At 46.7% G+C, this 12,785-nt stretch overlaps 1 protein-coding gene across 11 annotated transcripts in view; it reads left to right on the forward strand.

Annotated features, from left to right (window-relative positions):
• The window catches only part of WNK2 (WNK lysine deficient protein kinase 2), a 94,824-nt gene that overhangs the window by 48,486 nt on the left and 33,553 nt on the right, over nucleotides 1-12,785 (forward strand). For 9 of the 11 annotated variants that reach the window (XM_059856024.1, XM_059856025.1, XM_059856026.1 and 6 more), the window contains exons 7-12: nucleotides 1,025-1,313; nucleotides 3,391-3,587; nucleotides 4,152-4,295; nucleotides 6,461-6,655; nucleotides 7,679-8,164; nucleotides 11,099-11,413. In XM_059856024.1, coding sequence (XP_059712007.1) covers nucleotides 1,025-1,313; nucleotides 3,391-3,587; nucleotides 4,152-4,295; nucleotides 6,461-6,655; nucleotides 7,679-8,164; nucleotides 11,099-11,413 — 1,626 coding nt within the window. The remainder of the gene's footprint in view (nucleotides 1-1,024; nucleotides 1,314-3,390; nucleotides 3,588-4,151; nucleotides 4,296-6,460; nucleotides 6,656-7,678; nucleotides 8,165-11,098; nucleotides 11,414-12,785) is intronic. The other 2 variants (XM_059856029.1, XM_059856033.1) reach the window with 2 other exon arrangements.

Consider the following 12,785-nt stretch of genomic DNA (forward strand, 5'->3'; position numbering starts at 1 on the left):
GAGTACAGGGAATTATTTATCATTACTGAGGAGATTTTGGTAGTCAGGCAATCCCACTTGCCCAAACAATATGGGCAAAGGGAACTGGAAGCATTCTAGTGGGTTTGGAAAGTGAAGTTAGCTCTTGAAACTGTGTTTTAAGATGCTTTGCACCCATTAATTTTAGCAGTTAAAATCTAAGCTGTGAAAGTCTCTGATGTTTGGGCAAGAGCAAAGCAGGAAAGCCTCAAGATTTCCCCCATGGATGTAAGTGCTTTCAAATCTGTCAAATGTTAAGAATGTAGGGAGAGCAGACAGAGCTCTGGTACGTCATTATTAAATGAAAATTCGTACCCTGCATTGCAGGAGATTATGCAAACAAATAACACAAAGATGAATTTCCATTTTATCTGTCAAGCAGTTGAGTTCTGAGAAGCCTCATCCCCTTTTCCATCAAATGGGAAGAGTCTGCTTTTTCTTTGTGAAAGTCAGTCAATACTGACTGACTTCACTATTTAAGAGAAGTTAATTTGAAACATGATTCTGTTAACATCTTGTCCCTCATGATTTGCTGTGCTATTAAGCAGAGCAATTTGGATAACTGTGTGTTGGACGGGTTAAGACAATAAATTCAGATTTAGGGGCAGTTTGATTCACTCCAGGTGCATTTTTTAGAGATTCTTTTTCCTGTTTTGTCTATTCTTTTAGTGTTAAAAAGGAAAAAAAAAGAGGGAAACCCATCTGCCATTAAACTTGCTCTCCTCAATGGATGTTTAGTGGTGGGTATTTAGAGCCAGTGTATATTTAGGTCTTAGACATTACATCCTGGGTTTTTTTAATGCATTAGGAATAGAAGTTTTACTGAGAAAGAACCCCACTCCATCAAGCTCTTGAGTTCCTGTTCTTGTGAAAAATAAATTAATATAAATTTGTGTTGTTTTAAATGGATGTTTTCTTTGTTGGGAAGAGGTTCCAGTATCGTGTGTGTGCTTGTGGCATGCCAGCCACGTGCTCAGGACCTTGCTAAGCATGTGCTCCACTGCAGATTGACTCGGGCTTTTTCCACGAGAACGATCTCAAGATTGTGGCCAAGTCCATCCGTGACCGAGTGGCGCTGATCCTCTGGAGGAGGGAGCGCATCTGGCCCAGGATGCAGTCGGAGGAACGCCGTGACTCGGAGTGCCTGGACAAGCTGAAGGCACCGCAGGCACAGCAGGTCCAGGTCACCTACCTGTCACACACGGGCCACCACATCCTGTCGGAGCCCGAGGAGCCAGAGGCAGACCAGCACCCATTCCAGCAGAACCTGCCCACCAGTGTCACCTCTGTTGCCTGTAAGTCCCTTGTTGGCTTCGTGGGCACACAGGAATGAATGTCTGAGGGGGAAACCCACAGTGACCTGAGCTCAGATGAACTGATGCAGGTGGTTTTGCACAGTAGCTCAAAACCCACAAAGATCTGGGACAGATGCATGACAATTTTGAAAGCAATGAAGTTTCAAGAAAACAGTATTATATAGATATCTCTATGTATTTTGCTACTAAACAATTATCACAGAGTTTCTGTTTTACTGTTCTGGACTTGTATGTAAGCACATTTAATGTAAGCACATTTAAGTAAAAGATGAATTACCTTTAGCAAGACAGCTGCTGCTTCAATTCAGATATTTTATAAAGGGCTACACTGAGGTCTGCTTTAAATACTGAAATATCCATGTGTACCTGTACAGGAAAAATTCCTTTACATGATGTGAGAAATAGCTACATTTGATTAACATTCACAATATTGCCACATTCACAAAGGTTTTTATCTGAAGCTAAAATGAGCTCATTTCATTTTTTTGGATCATATACTTATTTCATGCTAATTCCTTTGAGGAACACTGCAATTATGGCTCTTTGTTTCTTGTGCTGCAATGAAGTGACTTGTGCTTCCCATGGCTGTGCTGGACATGAGTTGGCAAAATGTTATACTAAATATAACCTCCACAATTTATTTCCTACTCCTCCTCAACTTTTAACCAGAACTTGGTATTATTTGGCAATTTGCTATCAGATTATTTGAACATTTTCTTAGCATAGGACCTCTATAAATTAGGGTAGCACCTGTTCATATAATTTGACATTAAATGTAAAAGTGGAAGTTAATAACTTAATGTGTGCAATGTACATTCTATAAAAACCTGAGACTGACTCACAGCTTTTACTTTAGCGTTCTACCATTAGACTCTCCTTTTTTTTTTTTTTTTTTTTTTCCCCCTTTGAGGACCTGAATAATTGTTTGTAATAAAACAGAATGTTAATGCAGCAGAAATCCCATCATGAGAGTAGGGCTATGTTGGCTCTTCAGAAATGAATTGGATAAATAGAGAGGGGAGTTTAGTTTTGGAAAAGAGAAACAGCTCGGGGAATAGCTTGGGAGTACTGAAGAGAAATGTCATCTCTGGTGCTATTAAAAAATAATTTGTTATTTAAAAGCCAAATAAGTAAAACTTTATTTAGAACATGGAAAAAAGAGACAGTGGAAGAGAGACCGTTGGGAAAAGAAATAGTATTTAAGCTTAGCTGTAAGATGGTATTGTTGTAGTTTTCTTTCGGTTTAGAATTTTAAATCCCCATTAGAAGCTATTCTTCCTTGGGATACATCTAACTGCAGTCTTGTTGTCTCACATTCTTTCTCAAGTGAAGAAAGCAGTAACTTAGGCTCAAACAGAGTTGGGCACTTGTATTTTACACATTTTAAAAGTTGTGAAAAGACTATTTAAAGTCAGTAATACCAATATTTCCAGTTCCCAAAGGACCCAGTGCTTGTCCAGTGCCCGTAGCTGTGCAGTTCCATAGGTTAAGTGGACAGATGCTTCACGAGAAACTCCCACAGATCTGAGTGTGCCAAACCCATTGGAACCTGCACAGGGGTTTGTGTCTGACTTAATTGCACTACACTCAAGCAGAGCATGACTTGCTGAACCAGAATCATACAGCATAAAGACTTTTGTAATTTTCTGGGCTGGTGATAAAAGCAGTGTTAAAGTCAGTGCATCCCTGGAAGATGGAACTCTAAAAGACCCTGTGATCTGCTCTGAACATGACAATTAGGGTTTCCTCACCTTTTATCGTACAAACTCTATAAGCATCTGCAATTCTGAATGTCAACCTTATGCCCCTTAAAGGATATAGTAAAGTGCCTGAAATATCAATGTGTGCAGAAATCCATGGGGATGTGTTTAGGCTTAAAAGAAGCAGTGTGTGCCTTTTGTAGAGAATAACATTGGTGTTGTATAATTTATTTATATAAAGAAAGGGCTAGAGTAGTAAAAATGTTAATTACATAAACCATGGTGACCTTGCTCTAAGGTTATCACTTGAACACAGGGAGCTGTTGAACTTTTAATAAAAATTACTGTTCTTCCAGCTGACAGCACGTTTGACAGTGGCCAGGGCTCCACGGTTTATTCGGACTCACAGAGCAGCCAGCAAAGTGTCATCTACTCATCCCTGCCAGACTCTGTCCCTCCTGCCATCCAGAGGGTGTACAGCCCCCCACTGAGTGAGGGCCAGCCTGTGCCCCACAGCCTCCCCCAGCTCGGCCACTACCAGCAGCCCTCAGCAGTAAGTCCAAAGCTTTTTACAATAGTTCTGTATATTGGGTCATATTTCATATTATCATTTATGCTCTTGTTCCCAGAGGGTATGGGTTCCAGGGCTGTCTGTATGTATTCCTCACTCACCTCTGCACATAGTGACCTGCTCAATCCCTTATCAGTCTGTTGGCATTAGTGGCTTTGCAGCAAAGCACAGGAAGGACATGGGACCTGTTGGAGTGTGTCCAGAGGAGGCCATGGAAATGCTCTGAGGGCTGGAGCCCCTCTGCTCTGGAGCCAGGCTGGGAGAGCTGGGGGGGCTCACCTGGAGACGAGAAGGATCCAGGGAGAAGTCAGAGCCCCCAGCAGGGCCTAAAGGGGCTCCAGGAGCACTGGAGAGGGACGGAAGACAAGGGATGGAGGGACAGGACACAGGGAATGGCTCCCACTGCCAGAGGGCAGGGACAGATGGGATATTGGGAGGGAATTGTTCCCTGGGAAGGTGGGGAGGCCCTGGAAGAGGTTTCCCAGAGAAGCGGTGGTTGCTCCATCCATGGAAGTGTCTGTACCTCATGCTGCTGTCCCTCCGCAGCCTGTCCTGCCCGCAGTGCCAGCCACGCCCGCCGTGGTGCCCCAGCACTACCAGGAGCCAGCAGTGCCGTTCCCTGTGGTCCCCAGCACCGTGGCTTCACTCCCACTGGGGCAGCCGCCGCAACCCGTGCTGGCTGGCCAGCAGGTGAGAGCTGGGCTCTTCCAAGGAGCTGTGTCCGTCTCAGCCCTTCCCTGTTGCTGTTCTGCCTCACACAGGGTGCCCAGGGAAACTGTGGCTGCCCCTGGATCCCTGGAAGTGTCCAAGGGCAAGTTGGATGGGGCTTGGAGCACTCAGGGACAGTGGAAGGTGTCCCAAGTTTCTCTGCACAACTTCCCAGAGCACCTGTGTTCCTCAGAGACAGCAGTGTCCAGTGAATGTCCATCCTAAGGAGGGTAGGGCAGGACAGCAGAAGAATATAAATTAGGGTGACAAATCCACTTACCTACAGAATGGATTGTTTTGATCTTGTATCAATATGCACTGGTGGATCAGACATATGGAATCAATGTTGTATCTCCTAACTTTTATATATTTTTTCCAATTTGGGTGTCTGTGCATTTACGCTGCTGAAGTTATAATGATCCAAAGTTACCTAATCTGCCTGGATATTTTCCCTTCCCTGTGCCTTACCCAATTCAAAAGCATTTCTTAAGACACAAGCTGGATTTGAGAGGGAGGTTTTAGGAAGCAGTTCCATTCCCTGAGCACAGTTTTCTTGCTGTAATGCGATGTCTCCTGGAGTGGGAGGTGGCTGAGCCACAATGCCAGTGCCCTCTGTCCCCTTGGTGAACCATGGCAGCCGTCTGAGCTGCAGATTAACCCAGCTGAGGTGCAAGAGCAGAGCTGGCTCTGGGAGCTGGCAGCTTTATGAGCTCCATCCCAGTGCCGTGGGCACGCAGCTCTTCCACCCTGGAGCTGGGGCTTGGTCCTGCAGGAGTTCCTCCATGGAGTGCGTGGGGTCCCCCCTGTCCCAGGTGGGCCCCCTCCATCCTTCAGACAGTGGTCAGATGCCTCCACCTTGGCCTTCAGCTTGCTCTGTGCCATCACCAGCGCTAGGCCAGCCCCTGCACTGCGGTTCCCGTGCGGTTGGGATTGTAACTGGGGAGATGCCACATCTTTCCCAAAACATGAGATGGCAGAGGTTCTGTGTGCTGCAGGGCCTGGTGAGGCCACCAGCCCTGTGATCCCAAGTAAGTCACCCTGAGCCAGACTAAGCCTCAGGATCATCCTTTTGAACCAGAAGGGTTTTCTAAGTATTTCCAGAACTAATAAGAGGAACTGAAGAAGAAGATACTGATAGCACATAAAATGTGGGGGTTGTTACTGATGATTTACAGCTTTAATGCAACTTTTTCTCTGTTCTGCTGTCTAAAGCCTGGCAGGCCAGGGGAGCACTGCCTTCTCTGGAAAAGTAAAGCTGCTTTTTTGGCTACGACATTGTCACTACAGTACATCAGAAATATCTGGAACCTAGCTTTTACTGCAATTATTGTGGTTGATTGTGTCTCAGGTAATAAGTGTTGTATTTTCCATGCCTGCTCCAATATGTAGCAACTTCTGCCTGGCAGGATGAGCTGGATATCAACTGTATCTTTTAAGTTAGTGCGTGGGGATTTCACAGGACCAAGTGGAACAATCTCTGAATCTGAGTCATTACAAATAGCCTCTTCAAGACAGTTAGCACTTATCATTTTAGGTAATATATCTTGCATTTAAATGTGTTTTAAGCATGGGCTCCTGTGCAGTGTTTGAATTAAGAGTGCTCATCTCTCCTGGGAGCTGTCCCTGCTGGAGCATGACCAGGGCAAGGAATGGAGCTGGGAAAGGAGCTCCGTGCCTGGAGAAAAGGGGGCTCAGGGAGGGCCTTTGGCTCTGCACAACTCCCTGACAGGAGGGGCAGCCAGGGAAGGGTCGGGCTCTGCTCCCGGGGAACAGGGACAGGATGAGAGAAAATGACCTCAAGCTGTGGCGGGGAAGGTTTTGGTCGGATATCAGCGAAATTTTCTTCACTGAAATTGTGGTTAAGCGTTGGAATAGGCTACCCAGGGGAGTGGGGAATCACCATCCCGTGAAGTGTTCAAAAAACATCTTGTTGTGGCACATGGGGACACGGTGGACCTTTTAGTGCTGGGTTAGGGGTTGGACTCAGTGATCTTAGAGGTGTTTTTCAATCTTAATGAGCCTGTGATTCTGTATTCCAAGCACCAGGTCTGTCCTGACAGTGAGCTGGGGAGAAATGGGGAGCGCGGCCAGCCACCTTGTTCTTTTGCAGTACACAGGCAGTAACCTTTTCCTTCTTGTCCCCGCAGCAGCAGCAGCCCATCTCGCAGGCAGCCTCCCTGCAGCAGGTGCTCAGCAGCCAGCCCGTGTGCCCGCTGCCACCAGCCCCCCACCTGCTGCCGCCGTTCCCGGCACAGGGCTCGCAGCTGCCCGCCAGCAGCACCCCCCTGAAGCCCCTGCAGATCTCCACCGTGCCACAGCTCCCGCCCGTGGCCCCTTCCCAGGTAAAGATGGGCTTGTGAGTGCAGCCATTTGAGGAGAAACTTCCAGCTAATAATTAACATGATTTGCAGGTTTTGTGTGGCTATTTTGACTGCATGCCAGTTTAATTAGGCGATAAGAATATTATTGCTCTTTCCTAATTCCTTTATATTTCTTTTTAATTTGTTTGGTGAATCAGAAATTTCCTTTATGCCCAACTCTATGCCATGCAGTTAAATGCAGCTTCAAAATGGCAATAATTTTTTTGGGGTGGTTTTGGTTTGCTCTTTTGCACTGTCCCCTCTGGCACGATCTCTTCCTCATCCCAGGCTTGAGGGCATGAGCAGTTGTGTGTTTTTATTACTATTTTCTGACCTCCTGAGTTCACGACTTCCCCCAACACCTGCCAGCCATGTCAGTATTGTTCTGCTCTGGGTCTGTTCTCTGGAGCAGGGACAAACCCTTCCCTTGGCCTAGGAAGGTGGACGGTGCTGTGTTTGGTAGTGACAGACACCATAATGTGAAGCAGCTTGTGCCAAAGAGCAGGAGCAAGCTGCTGCTGTGATGCCAGTCTGCTCCATCACTGGGAGGTTTTGATTGTAAAAACCCTTTTTCTGGGCTCTTCTGTGCTGCCTGAGTTGCAGCTTGTTTGAAAACTAGGGTTTAAATTGCCCCACTTAATTTTGCATGAAAGAGTTTTGCATTAGGTCTGGCCCAATTCCTTTTAATTTCTGTTAAAATGAAAGCAGCTTTTAATTAGGATGTTGCTTGAAGGCTTCAGGCTGGTGTTAGAAGTAGTTCTAAGCTTCTGAGGTATAAAAGCATCCCCCTCAAATGTATTTTTTTTGCTTTTACTAGTGATTTAAGCGTAAATCAGTTTTTATTACTGCCTGCGAAGCTCAGGGAACGAATGGAAGTGATTAACAAACAGACATAATTATCCTCCTGGCACAGGTGGTTTTTAGGGACTTGTGTGGCAAATGAAACTGCTCTATACCATCAGTGAAAGCACTGATGCAGTTTATGCAATATTATATTTTTTTCAGATTCCTCAGTTTCCTGTCATTCCTGCAATTACTCCTCTGGCAGGGCTTGACAGCCTTCCTCCAAACCTGTCTGACATCCCTGGTGCAAATGTGCCCCCCATTCCTGCTCCCTCCCAGTACTTTGCTCCAGCCGTGATTCTGCCCAGCCTGCCCATGAACCCCACGCTGCCCATGGTGCCCAACTCCCCCGCCCTGCCCATGCAGGCTGTCAACCTGCCCCACACCACCGTGGCTTCTCTGGTCCTGCCCTGCCAGCCCATGGTGCCAAACATGCCGGCAGCCACCATCCCGCTGCTGGCTGTGGCGCCACCAGGGGTGCCGCCGCTGCCGCCACAGCCCGTGTTCCAGCCTGCCTTCCAGCCGCTGCTGCCCAGCGACACGCCCTCGCCCCACCACGCACAGAGCTCCCAGGCCGTGACCCAGGCACAGCCACCTCCTCCAGCCCTGCAGCCGAGCGTGATCCATCCTCCCGAGCCGGCTCACCAGGTAAATCCGCCGGGCACGGGGCTGTGCGCTGCAGAGTGCTCTGGGGCACTGCCTGTCCTGGGGCTCTCTTCCTCACCAACATTAATCCTTGCTCTTGAGAGGTTTTGTTGACTTCTTGCTCTCCGTTCTGGAGGTGGTGGCTGAAGCTATGAGCTGTGGGGTAGCAGGTGATATCCTCAGCCAGGGACAGGGGTTATCAAAGATATAGGGCATAATACAACTGGCTTTGGACAGTAAATGAGCAGAGCGCTTTCTGAATTTCCTCTTCCTTCTTGCTCTCAGATCTTGGGAAGTGTGAGCTGTGGTTCTCCCAGGTCAGGAGGGTGTACCAAGCCTTGCCAGTGCCTGTAGCTGGTCCATGTAGGATGCAGGGGCTGCTGGGTACACACAGTAAATACAGGGGAGCTGGCGGGAGCAGTGGAGTTGTTTTGGTGTAGAATATATTTAAAACAGCAAAGGGAAGTGGCCCTCTGGTAAGGGCTCTGGAAAGCTCTGTGGAAGAGCACTGTCAGACCTGCAGGGCAAGGAGGGATTCTAGCTGCAGACCCTCTCCCCCTTGAAAAAAACAAAGCATAAACGAGCTCAGGCAGTATTTACAGGGAAACTGCCTCAGGACTGAAGGAGTCTGTAAATACTTCTCTCGCCACATCTGTGATATGTCAACATGAAACACAGTCTGACCAGAGCAGGAGAGGGCACTCAACCTGTTAATAAAGCATTTGGAAAATCTGCATTCTGCCACATCCCTTCACCATAACACCCTAATTAAAATTTGTAACATCCCATCCCAACCTGTCTTGGCTTCTTCAGAACAGCACATAGTTTTTAAATTTCTCTCTTCAGCCATATATTTCATACAGGATTACTGTCATTGAGAATGTCAGTAGCATGGAGTTTGGGAATGTTACTCAGTGTTCCCTGTGGCTTTAGAGGGAATGGAATCAAGCACACTGGACACAGTGAGCATGACAAATACCAGAACTCGAGAGCTGATGTTCCCAAACCATCCTGACACAGTCATTAACTATCAAATATGTGTAGAAGAATTGCATGTGGAAGAATTTAGGATAAAAAATAGCTATTACAGTGTGCAGAGGAATATTTTAAAAAAACATTGTTTTGATTTGAAGACTTCTGTTGGAGAGGTATTTCTGTATATAATGCCATGCTGTTTTCGCAATTGATGTTTAGCACCTCTGAGTTTTGTTTTGGCTGGGTACATCTGTATGGGCATTCACTTAAGAGATGCTCTTGATGATCCTTGTGGGTGCCTTGCAAGTCAGAATATTTGTGATTTGACATTGAAGTATTTTGTGAATTATTCTAGTTATATAAGATTTAAAATTGAACCGCCCTTCTGTGGTATTACACCATACTTGTCAGTCTAACAACCCCCCCTTGGGCAGCCATGTTTGTAACTTTGAGGTGCTCTGAAGCACATCCTGTCTGTACTTTTATCTACATTAAAACCTGGAGTAATAGTTTCGGCTCATACCCAGAACCTGCTGAGAGCATGCAGCAATGAAATCATGTGGCCTAGTTCTCATCTGAGTCTTGTTTTTTTAGTGTATTTTCCAATAGCCTTAAGTCTCTATGTGATGATACTTCAAAAAAAGTAAAAATTGGGCACACTTTTACTTAGTACTAAAAGTCTTTTTTTCTTCCATATGCTTCTTTCTTTCCTTCTTCCTCTTTCCACAACCTCAGTCCCCCTGGAAAAGTACATGATGTACCTAAAAAGAGAATGTTCTGATTTTAAATGTACAACCCAAAAGGACTGTTATGCAGAATAACAACCCAGTCTCTAAGGTAGCTGGCATCCTGTCGCCTGGGTCTGGTTCCCACCAAGTGCTTACGCACTCGAGTTATTTTAATGCACTGGAGAAATCCACTGAGAAAAGTGAAACTCCCTCTGTCCACATGGACGTGTTGGTAGGATTGGGGCTTAGCACGTCAAGGGTTAAGGTGGGACTTCAGTTTGTAAACTGCATTAAGCTGAAGCAAGACACTGGTGTATATTCAGTGAAAGAGTTAATTGTGTCATTTGTACCAGGTCCTGGTTCTCCATATCTGGCAGATTTCTTAAAATATCCTAAGTTAGGTTATGGGTACAATGTGTTTTTCTCTGCATGGACAGTGTGGAATTGTTGAAAGCAGAGCAAAGTATTCAGGAGAATGAATTTATCACCTAAGATCTTAAAAGCAAGTCCAGAGGAGGCCATGGAGATGCTCTGAGGGCTGGAGCCCCTCTGCTCTGGAGCCAGGCTGGGAGAGCTGGGGGGGCTCACCTGGAGACGAGAAGGATCCAGGGAGAAGTCAGAGCCCCTTGCAGGGCCTAAAGGGGCTCCAGGAGCACTGGAGAGGGACTGGGGACAAGGGATGGAGGGACAGGACACAGGGAATAGCTTCCCACTGCCAGAGGACAGGGACAGGTGGGATATGGGGAAGAAATTCTTGGCTAGGAAGGTGGGGAGGCCCTGGAAGAGGTTTCCCAGAGGAGCTGCGGCTGCCCCTGGATCCCTGGTAATGTCCGAGGCCAGGCTGGATGGGGCTTGGAGCACCCTGGGATAGTGGAAAGTGTTCCTGCCCATGGCAGGGGGTGGAATGAGATGAGCTTTGAGGTTCCATCTATCACAAACCATTCTGGAATTCCACAGTTTTTCCTTTCTTAACAAAATCTGGCTTTGTCCCTACTAATAAACTAGTACCCTATCAATGCACCTTGTCATAATTGTACAGAAAGAATCCTTAGCTTTTATTTGGTTATTTCATAGGAAGTGTATCTCTGTAGTTGTTATTGAGAGCACCCAAACCCAATCTCACTGCGAAGTTTGCATCCTTTCTTCAGGAACACCAGTGACTTTGCTCCCTTGTCACGTACATGTTGAGCCCTTGGCGCAGAGATGTGTGCTAACAGCTCTCATTGTGTTGCAGCCCATGCCTGGACACACTCAGTTTGCTCTGGAAGCTGGAGCCCATGTGCCTGTGCTGCCAGTGCAGCCCTCCATGGTCATGTCACCGCCGTTGCAGCTGCAGCCGGAGCTGGTGCCGCCCTGCGTCGCTGCCGAAGGCATTGCCCAGGTCCATGGCAGCCTTGCCACGGCTGCCCCGCCTGCCCCCATAGAGCCTGGCCTGCCTCTCCGGCCCTCTGCTCTGCTGCAGCTCCAGCCTGATCTTTCCCAGCCACTGGGCCAGCAGCTCCCAGCTCCCTGCTCGGCTGTGGTGGCAGGCACCGAGACATCTCAAGAGGTAGAGCCCTTCCTCTGAAGTAACTCACCAGCCTCAGCCCTAATCTTCTTAGTTACTCCTGTGTGAACCAGTGGGCATGTTGCACAAGGGAGGTTATCCCCTCAGTGTGTTGAGCCGCTGCTCCTTGATGCCAGCAGCTCTGGGTCAGCAAATAATTGGCTATTCCAAATGAAACCTCATATTGCAGCTCAGGAAATATCTCACTGAATTCATGAGGCATCAGGACTAAGCACGTCCTTGTCTGTAGCTGAGCACAAGCACGGAGATAGAAATCAAGAAATTCTCACAGTGGGTGAGTTAGAAGTTGTTCTGTAGAGTTTCACCCATGTTCTGTCCAGTCTTGTTTTGAATGTCTCAAGCACTTGTTCAACCAACCATCACTTGCCTTAAGAAACTACTCCACAATCTGAGTCTTTGTATTGTGGAAGCCCTTCATACTCTTCAGTTTGAGCCCTATTCTCATTTCATTTAGCATTGTATCCTCCTGTATTGCCTGATGTCTGCTGTAGCCCTGGGATTTTTGTTTCTTAAGATACTCTTAGTCATTCCCAATTCTCTGTGGTCATAGAAACAGGATGCTTTTTATTGTTTTCCTTATAGAATTGGAAATAGCTCCTCGTCTGCTATTTTGACTTTTCTTTCTACTCCCATAATTGTTTAATCTTCAGTCTTGACAGAACATCACAGAACATTTTTCTCTTCAGCTGCCTGTTAACAAAACAAAACAAAAGGTTTGGCATCTCTACCTGTTTTCAGGAAATAAGTCTAATTTTTTCTCCACCTGGATGGAAATGTCCCTCTGTGATTCTGCATTCAGAGTGGTTCCTCTTGAGTCTCTGCTCTGAGTTATCTTTCCTCACAAAGTATGAATTTCACTTTTTCAAAATTAATGTCTTGGTTTTGCCCATGTTTCCATCGCTTGTCAGATGCCTTGTTACCCCAGTGCAGCCTGAAATTCCATTGGTGATACAACTCAATGCTGCCTCCAGAATATGCTCCAGAAGGGCTGTGCTAACACTAAAAATGGATTCTAGTTCCCCATTTTTCCTGTCTGTCAATGGCAGTTTAATTCTTACTGCATCAGCATTCCTGCTGTGGTGTAAGATGTTTCCTGGTGAATGTCTGTATCCTGTTGGTTAAGTGTAGCAGGAATGGTAGAGCCTGTCTGCAGTGCTTCACTTGCAGGCTCCCCAGAAACGCTGGGCTGGGTCAGGCATATCCATCACTCAAGGTATTCCTTCTCCAGCTGTCTTTTTTCTGAATGCACAACTCATGGCAAGGTCAGTGCTGGTGCCTTCAGTGCAGGGTCCATTCCATTAGAGATTTTGGAAATATGAACAAACCTCATTGTTGTGCACTGTGATACAAGTTC

The sequence above is a fragment of the Haemorhous mexicanus genome, chromosome 11, assembly GCF_027477595.1.
Source record: "Haemorhous mexicanus isolate bHaeMex1 chromosome 11, bHaeMex1.pri, whole genome shotgun sequence".
In the NCBI taxonomy this organism is placed as follows: Eukaryota; Metazoa; Chordata; class Aves; order Passeriformes; family Fringillidae; genus Haemorhous; species Haemorhous mexicanus.